Source organism: Amphiprion ocellaris, chromosome 4 (assembly GCF_022539595.1).
Source record: "Amphiprion ocellaris isolate individual 3 ecotype Okinawa chromosome 4, ASM2253959v1, whole genome shotgun sequence".
Taxonomy (NCBI): Eukaryota; Metazoa; Chordata; class Actinopteri; family Pomacentridae; genus Amphiprion; species Amphiprion ocellaris.
The window spans coordinates 20,879,274-20,896,255 of record NC_072769.1 but is presented as its reverse complement, the minus strand read 5'-3'; the positions used below and the strand labels follow the sequence as shown (position 1 = coordinate 20,896,255).

Sequence of the window (16,982 nt, the reverse complement as noted above, 5' to 3'; positions counted from 1 at the left end):
TCACCGTTCGTCGATCTTACTGGAGAGCTGTGTGAGGATCTCAGCAGCCCGGCTGTGATACTCCACCTGAGCGTGGACCAACGCAGCCAGCTGGCTCACCTGTTCAATCTGTTGGAAGCCACAGAAGAAGCACAGGATCTACTAAACATCGACACAGCCGGCCGAGGATTCACAAACCTGTAAGACTCAGCCATTCAAATGTGGGAGGCAATATTGTTGTTGTTAATTCATTTTGGGAATTTATTTTCAATTAATCGTTTAGAAAGAAATTTAGAAATCTCATTTTAAAATGTAGGATTCTCTAGAGCAGGGGTGTCAAACTCATTTTAGATCCGGGGCCACATTCAGCCCAATTTGACCTCAAGTGACCATTAAAATCACAGCAAAATAACCGATAAATAACGACATTTTTTCATTTTTTTTTAGTGCAAAAAAGTACTTTCTGAAAATACTCACATTTAATGAACTATCTTTTTGCAAAACATCATGAACAACCTGAAAAGTGCAATTTCAACAACATTATGCCTCAGTTTATTTACACATTACAACTTACAGATCACAGTGTACAAAAAGGTACAAAACATTTAATCGCAGGTATCTGGAACTGAACATAGTATTTTATACCTTGTCAAGACATAGAATTTTTTTAAAATTCACATTCATTTCCACATCTGCGTAGTAATCCTGACCACCACACCATAAAAGTGGAAACTATTAAGGAAGAATTGAGTGGAAAAAGTAGATTTTGAGAACAGTAACATGCAAAACTGTGTAAAATGAGTGGCTAAAGGCATGATTATTCCTGCAATGTACATCAGATGAGTGTAAAAAACTAATAAAACATGGACATAGACTCTGAGGCTACGCTCAGCAAAGCCAATGTTGGCATGCCTCAAACCTGCATTCTTCCCAACAGCCAGCAGGGGGCGATTGTCAGGTTGCAAAAAAGAAGTTTGATTTTATTAAAATCTATGAGAAAATGGGCCTACTTCTGACTAGATTAGTTACCTCAGTAAGCTTATTACTGATGCATTCAGGGTCTCAATACCTACTTTCAAGTCTCCTTTAATACATGGTGTTTATTTTGTACATTATGGTCCAGATTACAGTCAAAGAGCAGACAAAGATGGGACGCTCCCTCCATGTGATCGACAAGCTTCCAGTGTGCATAGTGTCTTTGATTTTTATATCAGATCCAACCCTCACTCCTCTGATTAAAAAAAAACAAGATGGCAGGGCTCCAGATTGCAACCAAAATGGTGCATTTGTGACCTTATTTTGAAAGTGTGCCACTTAAACCTTCATGCGAGTGTGTGATGATCATGAATCTGTTTTGGTGTCTCTAACTGGAACATGCAGCTGCTGTGTTAACCACAGTGATGGAAAGTAGAACTTTTATAACGTCATTGGCTCTAACAGTCTGTTCCTGCAAGCTATTTAGCTGCTATATGTTATAAAAGATAAACTGAGCTGTAGATGATTATTTAAAAAGAAAATGAGGGAAGAAGAGACGGAGAAGGAGAGGTCCCACCTTAGAATCACCTGATGAAAAAAACAATTCATTCAATTACGATGGTTAACGCAGAAACAGGGCCACAAAATTAAATCACTGATAATTTTAGCTTCCTGTAATGACATGAACACAGTCAGCTGCGGTATGTACATTTAAAAATGTGCTCTTCTTGTGAAAAATGCACCTGCATGAGCTATTTTTTTTCTGCTCGTATAAAACCTCTCACGTAGAAAAGAAATCACTCGGTTTCATCTTGAACAGATCTGACATTAACATGCCCCATTTTACTAATTTCAATGTACTTTGTGGTCAAACACCTGTCAGAGCACACCACAGTCACCAGCCTGCACTGTGATGCGTTTAGGGAACATAACTGATTTAATGAGCCATTCGCAGTTTCACTGTACCGGCCGTGTGTACTTAGACTTGCATGGCTTAATCTTTGAGACAAGCATATGCCACTGGCAGGATCAACCAGGTAGCCCACAGAGGTAGTATTTAATGATAAGCAGATGTTAAGTAAGTAAGGTGCTTCTCCTGTGACAAGGTGGAAGAAAGTTACTCAGTGAAAAAGTTCATCTGGAGGCCTGGATGGTGACAAAAAATGCCAAACTCAAGAACAGGTCAAATCTTTTGGGGTAGGGGTGTCAAACATGCGGCCCACGGACTAAAACTGGCCCTCCAGATCATCCAAAAGTGTAAAAATTAAAGAGAAGACATTAATTGCAAATTTGTAAAACTATAAATTTAAAATAATTTCTAGACCATGACAAGTTGTTTTGATCATAAAGTAAAATACTATTGGTCATTGTTCTTTTGTCGTTTTGTGTCTCTCTTTTGTAATATTTTGTCTTGTTTTTGTTGTGTTTTGTCTTTTGTCATTTTGTGTTACTTGTTTTTCTCATTTTGTGTTTCTTTTTTGTCTCATTTGTGCTTTTTGTCTTATTTTTTGTCATTTCGTGTTTTGCTTTATTTGTTGTTTTATCCATTGTTTTTGATGTTTTGTGTTTTTCTGTCTTGCTTGTGTTGTCTATTTTTTATGTTGTTTAGTTTCTCTCTTTTGTCACTTTTTGTGTTGTTTGTGTCATTTGTGTAGTTGTTTCTCGTTTTTATCGCTTGTTCAGTTTTTGTGGCTTTGTAAGTTTTTTGTCAAATTTTTGTATCTTTTTTGTTTAGTTTCATGTCGTTTGTCATATTTCTTGTCATTTTGTTTCTTGCCTTTGTCATTTTGTGTCTCATTTTTTAATTTTTTATCTTGTTTTTGTCTTATTTTTTGTCTGACTTTTGCTGTTTTGATCATAAAGTAAAATACTTTACTGTTCAGATACAGATACCTGTGACTAAATGTTTTGTGCCTTTTTAGACACTCTGTAAGTTGTAATGTGTAAATGACAAACTGAGGCATAATGTTGTTGAAATTGAATTCATTTTTCTTAAGAAATATCAGCTTGTTCATAATGTTTTATAAAAAGGTGATTCCTTAAATCTGAACTTTTTTGCACTAAAACAAAGGAAAGGTTTGGAGTTGTGGTTATTTATAGGTTATTATACTCTGATTGTACTGGCCCACTTGAGAACTAAAATGAGTTTGACACCCCTGCTTTAGTGTATTTCATAGTGTGAACTTGATATAAAGTACATAAACACTGCTTAGGGTGACTGTAAATAAACTGGAGCAACATCTGGAACCACTGTAGATGTGAAAGTTTCTAAAACTGCATCCTAAGCTGGTTCCTGTTTGAAAAATGGTCATATAGTGATAGTTATGGATGCCACTGAAGCAGGCTGATGCTTATGAGGGTTTCATTTTTCTATTTTCAGTTTGGTAGATAAATGTTTTTCTCCAGCAGCAGATAATATAGGGGGCTTTTAATACATCACGAGCCATGACCCCAATTTATTGGCATAGTTTGTGGTGCACAAAAGGGTAATGGAAAGAGACGTAGTGACACCAAGAGAGGAAATTTTGAGACAGTGAAATAAATAAAGGCTATTGAGAAAACTAGAAAATTGTTTGAGACTGAGCCTGTGGTGGATACTACTCATGAACACCGAGCCGGGACGCAGATCCTTACATCACTCTCCAGCAGGTTGAACATGCTCTGCTCAGCAATCTCCTTTGAGTCGTCAAACTTCTCGAGTGCCTGTTTGATCTCGTCGTCTGTCACTTTGCCCTGACGCTTCTTCTTGTAGTCAAAGTCCAGACGGCGACCCTCCATCTTCTTCAGGTGATGCTGCAAAAGACAAACACAAATCTGAATCGTGGAACCGGGGATGACTTCAGATCCCCTTGTCGCTGTGTATTAAAGCTCTGCACTCGTACCTGAATCTCCTTCAGATCTTTTTCATGGAGGTTCTGCAGTGGATCAATGAAATTCTGCTTCACCTCCATGTCCAGAGCGTCCTTAACTTCTCCGAGCTCACGCATGGCTTCTCCAGCATCGATCAGAGCAAGGCCTGGGAAAATTACACACACATTTAGACCATAAATAACTTGAAAGATGCATTTCAATGCCATCCATCCGTCCGTTATCTATACACCGCTTAATCCTCATTAGAGCTGGAGTCTATCCCAGCTGACTTAGAGAAAAGTCAGGGGACACCCTGGACAGGTCACCAGTCTATCACAGGGCTACACATAGAGACAAACAATCACACTACGGACAATTTAGAATCACCAGTTAACCTCAGCATGTTTTTGGACTGTGGGAGGAAGCCGGAGAACCTGGAGAAAACCCACACATGCACAGGAAGAACATGCAAACTCCATGCAGAAAGATCCTAGGAAGGCCGGGACGCAAACCAGTGATCTTCTAGCTGCAAGGCGACAGTTCTAACCACCAAGCCACTGTGCAGCCCCATTTCAATGCCAGTGTGTAGTAAAGGAAACAGATATTTCATAAGTGTCCTTCTCAGTAAGAGCATCTCATTAGAATCTACTGCAGATTTTGAAGACACAGGCTTTGCTCCCAATATCATTTTAATACCTTCACTTGTGAAGTAAATAACAAACTGCTGGCAATCTTGTCTGCAAAACAGGCTCATACATTTTTCATGACATTGTTACTGCGTCCTTGAGGGAATTAAATTATTCTACTTTGTTCTTGTGAAGCCTGTAAAAAATAGCTTGTGCTTGTCAGACTTTCAGCTCACCAAAGCCAGACTCCTCGCCAAGCTCCCTGCCAAACCTCTGCATGGACTCTCCCAGGATGGCCTCGGTCTGCGTGTAGCCGGGGCCCTTCTCCTGACCCCGGATGCGTGACATGGAGTTCATCATGCTCATCTTGGCTCTGGTAGCTGTGAAGACAAAGCACTAATGAAATAAAAAAAACACCTCGGGGGCAAATGTTTGAGCATGTTTTAAATTTGCAGGCCAAAGACACCAGAGTCAGATCCAATCAAAATGCCTCATTGTGGTTTCTTGTTTGCAATTTATTTGGAGTTTATTCAATTTGAGGATCATTGTGAGCATAAACAGATGCATAAACCCACTATGGAGGAATCTGACAGATTCAGACAAAATTCAGATGCACTCTTCAGAAAAAAATCCGATGTTTAAAAAGGCTGATAAGGATCCTGGAAAAACTGTTAATAGTTTGAGGTGATGAACAAACAGAAGGTCAATAAAGTTAAGAGTCAGTTTGCATCAACAAAATCACCTAAACTGTCGAGCAAACCTTCGTTTATGGAACAATTTTGGAAATTACAAGAATTGCAAGTATTTAAATAAGCAAAAGTACAACAATTTTACTACTGATGAGATTTTATAGTGACTGTTAACATTTATTATGTATTTATTATTGGATATTTTCTGACATCAGAACATATCACAGTGTGGCAAATAGATGCTACGTCACACAATTTCCGTAACTTTGTTAATTTAACTACAGATTTCTGGAAATGATTAATTTACACTGAAGAAATCTGTGGAACAATAATCAAATTACTGTGAGCTTCTTCAACCATTGACACATTTTTACTGTCATTTTTTACTTCATGAATGTGAGAAAAAGAAAAAGAAAAATCCACAGTAATAGCGGCCTGTGCAACAAATGAGGTCAGGAGTTGTCAGCTGATGATGGCTCAGTTTGATAGATTCTCTTTAAACTCAGTGGCGACACTCAGCAGCAACGAGTTCCTCCAAGAAACTGACAAAAGATGTAAAAGTGAAGCTGACTGATGCCTACAAAGCAAAGAACGGATATAACAAGATACCAAAATGCTTCCAGTTGGCAGTTTCCACTGTCTGAAGTGACTTTAAGCCTCGCTACTAGAACCAATCACTGTTCAACATGAGCTCTTTGGCAACAACCACCAGTGGTATGCTACCGTTCAAAAGTTTGGGGACACCTAGACAACTCACACTTTTATTCATATGCTAACATAATTGTACAAGGGTTTTCTAATCATCAATTAGCCTTTCAACACCATTAGCTAACACAATGTAGCATTAGAACACAGGAGTGATGGTTGCTGGAAATGTTCCTCTGTACCTCTATGTAGATATTCCATTAAAAATCAGCTGTTTCCAGCTAGAATAGTCATTTACCACATTAACAATGTCTAGACTGGATTTCTGATTAATTTAATGTTATCTTCATTGAAAAAAATAACTGCTTTTCTTTCAAAAATAAGGACATTTCTATGTGACACCAACTTTTGAACGGCAGTGCACTGTACATAGTATCGAAAGCAGTAATAAGACGGTGGACGGTTTTGTTTTATAATAGTTTACTTTTCTTGGGAGACAAACGAAATCAGAATAAATACGAGCAACCATCAAATGCAGCGTAGCTCGTTTCTGTTACCTGGGTTTGGCTGCAGATACTCGGTGGTCTTGGTCATGATGTCCAGCACTGCTCGAGCGGTGACGTCCACCCTCTGGAAAACCAACGACAACGAAAAAGCACGATTAATGGATCGTTAAACCTGCCATCAAGCAGAGAGCAGAAGGATAAGAGAAAGTGTTTTGCAGAATGGTGCTGAGAGTGAGAGCAGCTCTGCACCATCAACTTCTCTTGCAAGATGTTAGTTTTGAATTGAATTTCAAAGTATACAAGTGTGTAGCATGTTTCTGGAGGGAACTTCTGACACTGAACAGGGTGTTTGTGGGCTAGGGAAAGTTGGTTACACATGTAAGTGAACAGAATCAGCCTGCGTACAGTAAAGGTTTGCTTTTTCCTGTTTTCTTGGACCATTTTATAAAAAGAAACCTTTAATATGCTTCAGTAAAGGCAATTACCAAAACTCCTCTATGGACAAAATCCTGCTGTTTTGGGAAGAATATTTGTGTCTCAAAGCTAAATCAGTGGATTAATGACAAAACTTTAAACTGCATTTTGCAGTGTCTGAATGTGATTTTAACAATGACTACAGTCTAATCTAGTTATAATCCCTAGAGTTACTTGAGAAAACAGTTCAGACTCGCCTTTTCCATTTCAGTGAAGTCCTCATCGAGCTTCGTTCCTTCTGCTCCTCCAACCTTCTCACTCACTTTCTGCAAAAACAAGGACAAAACAAACATTTTATCAGCTCAATGAATCATTAAAATGTAAAATGCTGCAGATTTTCCAGGTCAAAACCATTTCAACCATTCTCAATGCTGAAATAAAACATTTATTTTGAAAAAAAGGACCTGCTAGAGGCTTTCTTTAAAAAAAAAAAAAAAAAAAAAAACATTTCAGGTGTTGCACATGAAAACTCAAACTGGTATTTAGGGCAAAAGAGATGAATCAATGACATGACACGAATTACACAGATACTGTTGTTTACTGTGCTCTTTAAGGAGTAGTGTGTTTCTCTGAACTGATTTAGAAAAATTCAAACAACAAAAGCATAGAAACCATCCTGCAGCATCACCAGCACTCATCAGGCAACAACATCAGGGTTGTGTGTTTCATCTCAGTGATCTTCAGTGGAATAAACCTTTGATTAATATGTTATTAATAAATGCTAAACATTTTCTACAGGAACATAAATCAGCTTTTTTTTTAACTGAGGACCCCTTAGAATTAAGCAGTGTCTACTTTTGGGAATCAATTGCAGGTTACCGCGTGTCTTTAAACAACTGGTCCAGGGTGTCAAACATGTGGCCTGCGGGCCAAAACCGGCCCTCCAGAGGGTCCAATCCAGCCCACAGGACGACTTTGTAAAGTGTAAAAATTTTAGAGAAGACATTAACTGCAGATTGTAAATTTGTAAAATTATAAATTTAAAGTAATTACTAGACCATGACAAGTTGCTTTGATCATAAAGTAAAATACTGGATTGTTCATTGTTCTTTTGTCATTTTGTGTCCAATTTTTGTAATATTTTGTCTTGTTGTTTTTTTGTCTTTTTTGTCTGACTTTTATCGTTTGTAGCCTTTTTGTTGTTTTGTTCCTTGTTTTTGTAGTTTTGTTTCACACATTTTTGCCATTTTGTGTCCCATTTTCGTAATATTTTGTCTTTTTTAAAGTAAAATACTATATCATTCAGTTCCAGATAACTGTGACTAAATGTTTTGTGTCTTTGTAGACACTGTGATTTATAAGTTGTAATGTATAAATGATAAACTGGGGCATGATATTGTTGGAACAGAATTTATTTTTTTAAAAACAAATTTCAGTTTGTTAATAATGTTTTGCAAAAAGATAGTTCTTTAAATGTGAACATTTTCGGAATGTACTTTTTTACACTAAACAGAAGGAAAAATGTGGAGTTGTGGTTATTTAGAGGTTTTTATGCTGTGATTTTACTGGTCACTTGAGATCAAGCTGGGATGTATGTTGCCCCTGAACTAAGATGAGTTTGGCATCCATGAACTAGTCCAACCAGTTGTTGATGTTTTTCCACTTTTGATTGTTTCATTTTCATAATTTCTTTAAGGCCAAAAGATGCAAAAATGAGCTAAAACAGAAACTGTATAGCTGATATGTGTTTTCTTATCCTGCTAATCGTCTGTCAGCTTTACATAAGAACTCACACAAATGCAAACACAGATAAACTCACATTCTGATGGACTATTTCCCCAGATCAGACCTGTACTTCCAGCCTTTTAAATGTCACTATCAAGCTTCACTGTTCAGCAAATGGCTCCTGCATCTCGTCTCATGTTTGATGCAGCAGCAGAGAGTTAAAGAAGCACGAGCGTTCAAGCGTTGGCACTCACAGCTTCAGACGTGACACAGATCCACATGCACAGACATAAACACAGCAATAAGTCGCTCACTGTCTGCTGATTACAGCTGCAGCTCTGCCACCATCCAGCTCCACTCTGTGATATAAGCAGACGCCTTGAGGGGGCAGCATTCTGACACAACGAGGCCAGACAGCCCTCAGAGGATGGACTGAGGGAGGAGGAAAAGCTTTCAGGATTTTTTTTTCACTTGATTCACGCTCATGCTACTTTAGATAGAGACCCAGGAGGAGGAAGGGACATCAGAATGCGTGACCAAAGAAACCATGAAAGCTAAGGTCAGCGGATGAAATCTTTCCTCAAGTAACAAAACTGAAAAACAAACGTAACTCTTGGACTGAATGAGTAAAGGTTACATTTGTGGTTCCTGGATATCTCTGTAAACCTGAAATCAAGAAATATTTTGAGTTGATGAGTAAAAATTAGACGTACACTACCGTTCAAGAGTTAGAAATGTCCTTATTTTAGAAAGAAAAGCAGTTTTTTTTAGTGAAACTAAACTTTAAATGAATCAGAAATACAATATATGCATTGTTATTGTGGTAAATGACTATTTTAGGTAGAAAGAGCAGATGTTTTTAATGGAATATCTACATAGGGGCACAGAGGAACATTTCCATCAACCATCACTCCTGTGTTCTAATGCTACATTGTGTTAGCTAATGGTGCTGAAAGGCTAATTGATGATTAGAAAACCCTTGTGCAATTATGTTAGCACATGAATAAAAGTGTGAGTTTTCATGGAAAACATGAAATTGTCTGGGTGAGCCCAAACTTTTGAACATTGGTGTATACTGAAGGGAATCTAAAAGAATTTAAAAGGAACATTTTCCTTATTCGTAACATCGACAAGAAAATCTGGACTTTTCTGTGAATCCACAAGCAGTTTTCATCGTGAATATATGGCAATAAACTAAATGAAATCATTTATATATGTAGTCTTTCAAGCATCATCCACCAGATCTGGGATGTTACCATATGAAGTTTTTACATAAAGGTTTGCAAAATCAGTAGCGAGCAGGTCCAAAACAGCAACCTCAGGAAGGGATTAAGCTCTAGTGTAAGCCTTTTCTCTAGATTCAAGGCTTTAGCTCTACATGAAAGAACACATGTACTTTCCTGTATAGCTCATTGTATTTACTGGCTGCTGCCGAGTTGATGTATAAATTCAGAGCGGCACATTTATCCTCTTTTTGTGGCCTCAGAAACTGTGAAAAACATCGCCCATGCTGCTCACTAGAGTAGCACAAAACCAAGAAAACACAGTGTATTCTGCTTGATCAATTCAAATAGTTTTTTAAGCTTCTCTCGCACATGTTCAGCCCGGTGTGGATGTAAACACTAATCATCATCTTGGGTCAGAACATTGAGCTAATTCTGTCTGTAGAGAGAGAAGATAATTGGCAAAATCCTGCAGAACCATCAAAACAGTGACGATATCATTATGCACAGCTAAATATTATGAGCCTACAAACTGACAAGATTAAAGCGCAAAAAAGCACTCATTTTCTGTCTTTGATCTTATCCTTTTTTTTTGTTAGCTCCAATGACTCATTAAAGTCCGTGTTAAACATGCACTGAAGTAGAGAATACTAGCTTCTATATAAAACATGGCCTGCAGTATATCATGTATAAACTCTAACATCATTTGTACACCTGAAATCAGATGACAGCTGCCTTCATACAATGCCCCAGGTGGGAAGGAGTTCTGTATGTAATTACATGAACTCCAGAGGTGTCACCGCAGCTGGGGCTCATACGTACATGAATTATATACATTACAGTCAGAGCCTCACATCTGACAGTTTGGTGATGATCCTGAAGCTCCCTGCTAGCGTCTGAGCATATAAAATGCGACAGAAGAAAGGAAACGATGCGGGAGAAAGAGGAAGTCACAGATGCCGAGACATATGACACTCGACAAGACAGGCATGTTCGGGCACCCGTCTCCATGGCAACCAGCTGAAGGAGAATGTGAGGACATAGTGATGTGTAGGTGAAGCTAATGACAGGAAATGTGGGTGGCTGTTAGACTCTATTCGTGTGCTTTTTGACTCACGGAGCAGCAATCCTCAGAAAGTCTTATGCTGCACAAACTGCTGTCACGGGCTTAGCCTTATAAACCTCGCTGCTCTGTCTGTCACAGATCAGCCCTACATGTTTTACCACCAGAAAAATACACTGCCGTTCAAAAGTTTGGGGTCGCCCAGACAATTTCATGTTTTCCATGAAAACTCACACTTTTATTCATGTGCTAACATAACTGTACAAGGGTTTTCTAATCATCAATTAGCCTTTCAACACCATTAGTTAACACAATGTAGCATTAGAACACAGGAGTGATGGTTGCTGGAAATGTTCCTCTGTACCTCTATGTAGATATTCCATTAAAAATCAGCTGTTTCCAGCTAGAATAGTCATTTACCACATTAACAATGTCTAGACTGGATTTATCATTAATTTAATGTTATCCTCACTGAAAAAAAAGTTTTTCTTTAAAAAATAAGGACATTTCTAAGTGACCCCAAACTTTTGAATGGTAGTGTATGTACGCATGACGCACAAGTTTTAATTAAAAGATATAAGAATTGATGAAGAAAATAGCACACACCTTTTGCTACAGATATTTTCCTGTGTCACTTGTCACGCCTTCATTCCATTTCCCACAGTTATCCACAATTCTTTCATCTCTTGTTATGCGTTACTGTCTGCCAGACCCCCCTCTTGCCTTTTGTTGTCACACCTTTGCTATTTGCAACTGTTTGCCAGACTTCTCGATACAGTTACTCTTTGCTCTTTTTGTCTTACCCTGTGTCACTGATGAGCAACCATACACACCAGTATTTACCCTTGTACTTACACATGACCCCCTACCTACCCTCTGGCCCACTCTCTGACCATCCCTATAAAATGTGGACTCTGCAGATGTTCTGGGTCGGCTTACCTTCACAGACTCATGCTCTGTGTTGGTATGCTGGAATACCAATAAACACCCCACTACAGCAAACTTCGAAGGATTAAGAGTGAAATTTCTTCAACATAATTTTAGCACTGATTTACATGTCTGATCCTGAAGGCAAGCCAAAAAAGCCACACTCTTCAAAGGCTTTACTTTCACCCATAACTTACTTGTGTGTGAGTCCACGTGACTTATTTGGCTTACAGATATCGGGAGGCAGGGCAGTCACAGTCAGTAGAAAGAAGTTATTTCTTCAGCTAAATGGATGAAAAACAACTCAGTCAAGCAGTGTCTGTGGGGACCTGCATACGGCTCTGCAGGGGAAGAGCAGCTGAATGAATAAAAATGAGCTGTTGGTGGCTGTTAAGTGGAACTGCTCTGCTCTAGCTGCTGTCGATGCATGTTCAACCCCTAGACGCTTGCAAAGTCACTCGCCACTGTGCATTGACGGCTGGGAGTTGAAAACACTGAGTGCAGCGGTGGAAGGAGGCCACACGCCAGGACGTCCTCACATTAAACGACTATATATAGCATGTCGCACCCAATAGCCGAGGGAGTGATGATTGATTCTGCTACTCCCAGTGACTTACTGAACTACATGTAAATGTGGTGCAAGCCAACAGTCTCACCTAATGGCCAGGAAGCCAGCGATTTAAAACCTCCCCGGGGGAACCAGCAGCATCACTGTGCATTTACACACAACTGCTTCCTTTTTGTGCCTCTAATGTGTCTCTCATTCAGCCTCTTCCTCACCCAACACTCCCTCTCAGCCCTCCTTCTCCTCTCTCTCTCCATCTCCCTGCAGGGGAAGGACGCAGGAAGGTGAGCTGAGCAGCAGTGGCGGCACTGTGAACTGAACCTTAAAGAGATCCGTAAATTGTGCAGCTGGCTGTCGGAAATAACAGTAGTGACGTGGGTGATATGTAACCTGTGACGTCACAGAGCGCGACGTCACAGAGTGCGACGTCACACACACTCGTGGTGCTGAAGAAAGATGCATGTGAGTGGAGGCAACGCAGAGACACAGTTTCAATGTGCGTCTCTGGAAAGGCTGTTCCTACTACACTGAACACCGTAACTCAAGAGAGATACATCATACACTGTAAAAACACTCTGCTTTGGATCACAGTTTATGCCTAGTATGCTTTTTTTTGCACGAAAATTCAATTAGCTTCCGAGAAAATTCTTTAAATCCCTTCTTTTCTCTGACCTTAATTGAAAAGAATCACTGAATATTTGTTCATCTTTAACTATGGGGTGCAAGAAATCTCCTGTTTCACTGAAAATCAGCTTTTAGTTTACACTACTGTTCAAAAGTTTGGGGTCACATAGAAATGTCATTATTTCTGAAAGAAAAGCAGTTTTTTCCAATGAAGGTAACATTAAATGAATCATAAATTCAGTCTAGACATTGCTAATGTGGTAAATGACTATTCTAGCTGGAAACAGCTGATTTTTAATGGAATATCTCCATAGGGGTACAGAGGAACATTTCCAGCAACCATCACTCCTGTGTTCTAATGCTACATTGTGTTAGCTAATGGTGTTGAAAGGCTAATTGATGATTAGAAAACCTTTGTACAATTATGTTAGTGCATGAAGAAAAGTGTGAATTTTCATGGAAAACATGAAACTGTCTGGGTGACCCCAAACTTTTAAACGGTAGTGTATGAGCTGTGGAGGATTCAAGTTTCAGAAATGCACTTCTGTCAGTTTCATACTGAACACTGATTGACTTAGAAACTAGTTGTTACAAAATCCTGCTTGTAGGTGCACTGAGTGTCCAACTGAGATTTAAAGGTGAACACAGAAGCACAGGAGGTGAAGCCAAACTCTGCCGACAAATCAGTCTGCACAGCAAAGGTGGAGTAAAGATCAGAACCAAAAAAGCACTCAGAGAGCGCAGTCCTCTGCCAAGGCTGCTCAGTTGTTCTATCATTTCCGACAGTGGAAAAAATTTATGGCAGAAATCAGCATCAACATAGAATGTGTCAATTTAATATACATGTACCAACAAACATAAAGACCTTGCACTGAGCACAGGCGTGTGTTATGCATGTCTTTTATTTATGGATACCGTGACCTAAATATGTAGCGGGTGGTGGGAATTGATGGGACTCAGAAACACCCCCGCATTTTAATCAGTTGTTCCTTGTATGATTTCCAATGGATAAGTCCTGATAAGTCTGCAGCGGTGGATTTGTAGTACGATCACAATCATGTGATCATCAGCAGGCAGCTGACGTAGTGTTCACTTGTTGTCATAGTTACAGTGACACCGTGATGCTATCTCACAATGATACAGAAATCTTTAACAAATCCGTGGATCCAAACTATAAGTTGCATCACTGCCAAAATCTAATCACTTGGTCCTTGTGTCATTTCTGACTTTCCCTGAAAACTTCATCCAAATCCGTTCTTCCATCTTTGAGTAATGTTGCGAGCAGACAGAGACAGACAGACAAATGTACGCCAATCGTCACATAACTCTGCCGCGTTCCTTGGCGGGTTAAAAACACGTTTTTAATGGAGGAGAACACTAAACTGACCTGAGCAGGCAGAATAATGGAGAAATTCAAATTCTGACCTGATACACAGAAGATTAAAGAATTTGAACAATTACTGCCTGTCATCCTGAGGGACACTTGCACCACATTTCATGCCAATACATCCGACAATTAACTCAGAACCATTAAAGTCACGCTCATGGTGGCACTAGAGCAAAGGTCAGCGGATCAAAGTGAATGAAATTCATCCTTTGGGGATGAATGAGCGAATGTTTCTAGGAATTTGTAAAAATCCTCTCCTCGGTGGATCAGTCACAAACGTTAAGCAGTAAAGATGAAACAAAAATACTAACTGACACCTAGACAACCTTCAGGTCTGGTTCACATAACACTTTTAATCCTCGCTCTCCATTTTTTTCCCCTGCTTAACACCCAGGTGAACCCGATCAGATTAAATATGCTTACTGGAAGAGAAAAAAAAAAACACCAAGAGATTCTGCCAAAGGCAACGAGATGTCCTCCTTTGCCTTCCTAAAATCTCTTGCATCATCATCGGGGTCAGATAGCAGAGTGTCCCGACATGCTCTCCTGATGGATTTGTTGAAGGTCCATCTACTCTCTAAGAGCCTCCGGTGACAGCAGCAAGGTGTAGTAAAGGTCAAACCCAGTGATGTAACAGGTCAACTTACAGTGTATTTACTGCTGAGAGAGATTCAACTCTCAGCTCGAGGACTTTACTAGAATGAAAAGTCATTTAAGTCCAAACTGATCTAAATGCTACTGCTAAGGCCAGCTGACTTTAGTTTGTTCCTATTCTAAACTACTGTGTGTTACTTTTTTAGTGTTATTTGTGTTTCTGCCATGCAGCAAGACAGTATCTCCCATGCAGGATAATAAAGACTGAACTAAACTGAACAAAGGTTGGTTAACTGGTAAATAATAAATCAGCATAACGAGCAACACTGAAACTGTAATTCAAATTTGAAACACAGATTCTAACAGAAAAGGTGATGTTAACAGGTCACTGATGTCACAAATATGAGGAAGATTTATCAGACAAACAGTAGGCCTACTTTACATTATTTCATCATATGGCACATTTTACAACATGTTGAAAAATCGCTTTTTTTTTGACATAGTATACTATGGTGTTTTTTGCGTCAAAATTCATGATGTTTTTTTTCCAAAGAAAACCTTTCCGGAGTGTTTTTCACAGCCTGCTTTACATTATTTCATCATATGGCACGTTTTTACAACATGTTCGAAAAATCTCATTTTTTTTCGACATAGTATAGTAAGGCGTTTTTTTGGCGCCAAAATTCATGATGATTTTTTTTGCACCGAAAACCTTTCTGGAGTGTTTTTCACGCCCTCCTTTACATTATTTCAACATACAGCACGTTTTAACAACATGTTCGAAAAATCTCATTTTTTTTCGACATAGTATAGTAAGGCGTTTTTTTGGCGCCAAAATTCATGATGATTTTTTTTGCACAGAAAACCTTTCTGGAGTGTTTTTCACGCCCTCCTTTACATTATTTCATCATATGGCACGATTGTACAACATGTTCGAAAAATCTCATTTTTTTTCGACATAGTATAGTAAGGCGTTTTTTTGGCGCCAAAATTCATGATGATTTTTTTTGCACAGAAAACCTTTCTGGAGTGTTTTTCACGCCCTCCTTTACATTATTTCATCATATGGCACGATTGTACAACATGTTCGAAAAATCTCATGTTTTTTCGACATAGTATAGTAAGGCGTTTTTTTGGCGCCAAAATTCATGATGAATTTTTGCACCGAAAACCTTTCTGGAGTGTTTTTCACGCCCTCCTTTACATTATTTCATCATATGGCACGTTTTTACAACATGTTCGAAAAATCGCATTTTTTTTCGACATAGTATAGTAAGGCGTTTTTTTGGCGCCAAAATTCATGATGATTTTTTTTGCACAGAAAACCTTTCTGGAGTGTTTTTCACGCCCTCCTTTACATTATTTCATCATATGGCACGTTTTTACAACATGTTTGAAAAATCGCATTTTTTTTCGACATAGTATAGTAAGGCGTTTTTTTGGCGCCAAAATTCATGATGATTTTTTTTGCACAGAAAACCTTTCTGGAGTGTTTTTCACGCCCTCCTTTACATTATTTCATCATATGGCACGTTTTTACAACATGTTCGAAAAATCTCATTTTTTTTCGACATAGTATAGTAAGGCGTTTTTTTGGCGCCAAAATTCATGATGATTTTTTTTGCACAGAAAACCTTTCTGGAGTGTTTTTCACGCCCTCCTTTACATTATTTCATCATATGGCACGTTTTTACAATATGTTCGAAAAATCTCATTTTTTTTCGACATAGTATAGTAAGGCGTTTTTTTGGCGCCAAAATTCATGATGATTTTTTTTGCACAGAAAACCTTTCTGGAGTGTTTTTCACGCCCTCCTTTACATTATTTCATCATATGGCACGTTTGTACAACATGTTCGAAAAATCTCATTTTTTTTCGACATAGTATAGTAAGGCGTTTTTTTGGCGCCAAAATTCATGATGATTTTTTTTGCATAGAAAACCTTCCTGGGGTGTTTTTCACGCCCTCCTTTACATTATTTCAACATACAGCACGTTTTTACAACATGTTCGAAAAATCTCATTTTTTTTCGACATAGTATAGTAAGGCGTTTTTTTGGCGCCAAAATTCATGATGATTTTTTTTGCACAGAAAACCTTTCTGGAGTGTTTTTCACGCCCTCCTTTACATTATTTCATCATATGGCACGTTTTTACAACATGTTCGAAAAATCTCATTTTTTTTCGACAT

General features: G+C 38.7%; 1 protein-coding gene across 4 annotated transcripts in view; it reads right to left on the bottom strand.

Moving 5' to 3' along the window:
• sh3gl2a (SH3 domain containing GRB2 like 2a, endophilin A1) overlaps positions 1-16,982 on the bottom strand; it is a 54,495-nt gene that overhangs the window by 7,161 nt on the left and 30,352 nt on the right. For all 4 annotated transcript variants that reach the window (XR_008601428.1, XR_008601429.1, XM_055009900.1 and 1 more), the window contains exons 2-7: positions 6,942-7,010; positions 6,322-6,394; positions 4,667-4,810; positions 3,837-3,970; positions 3,589-3,747; positions 5-108 (exon numbers count right to left, since the gene is read on the bottom strand). Coding sequence is in view for 2 of the 4 variants with exons in the window: in XM_055009900.1 (XP_054865875.1) it covers positions 5-108; positions 3,589-3,747; positions 3,837-3,970; positions 4,667-4,810; positions 6,322-6,394; positions 6,942-7,010 (683 nt within the window). In the remaining 2 variants the exon portion in view is untranslated. The remainder of the gene's footprint in view (positions 1-4; positions 109-3,588; positions 3,748-3,836; positions 3,971-4,666; positions 4,811-6,321; positions 6,395-6,941; positions 7,011-16,982) is intronic.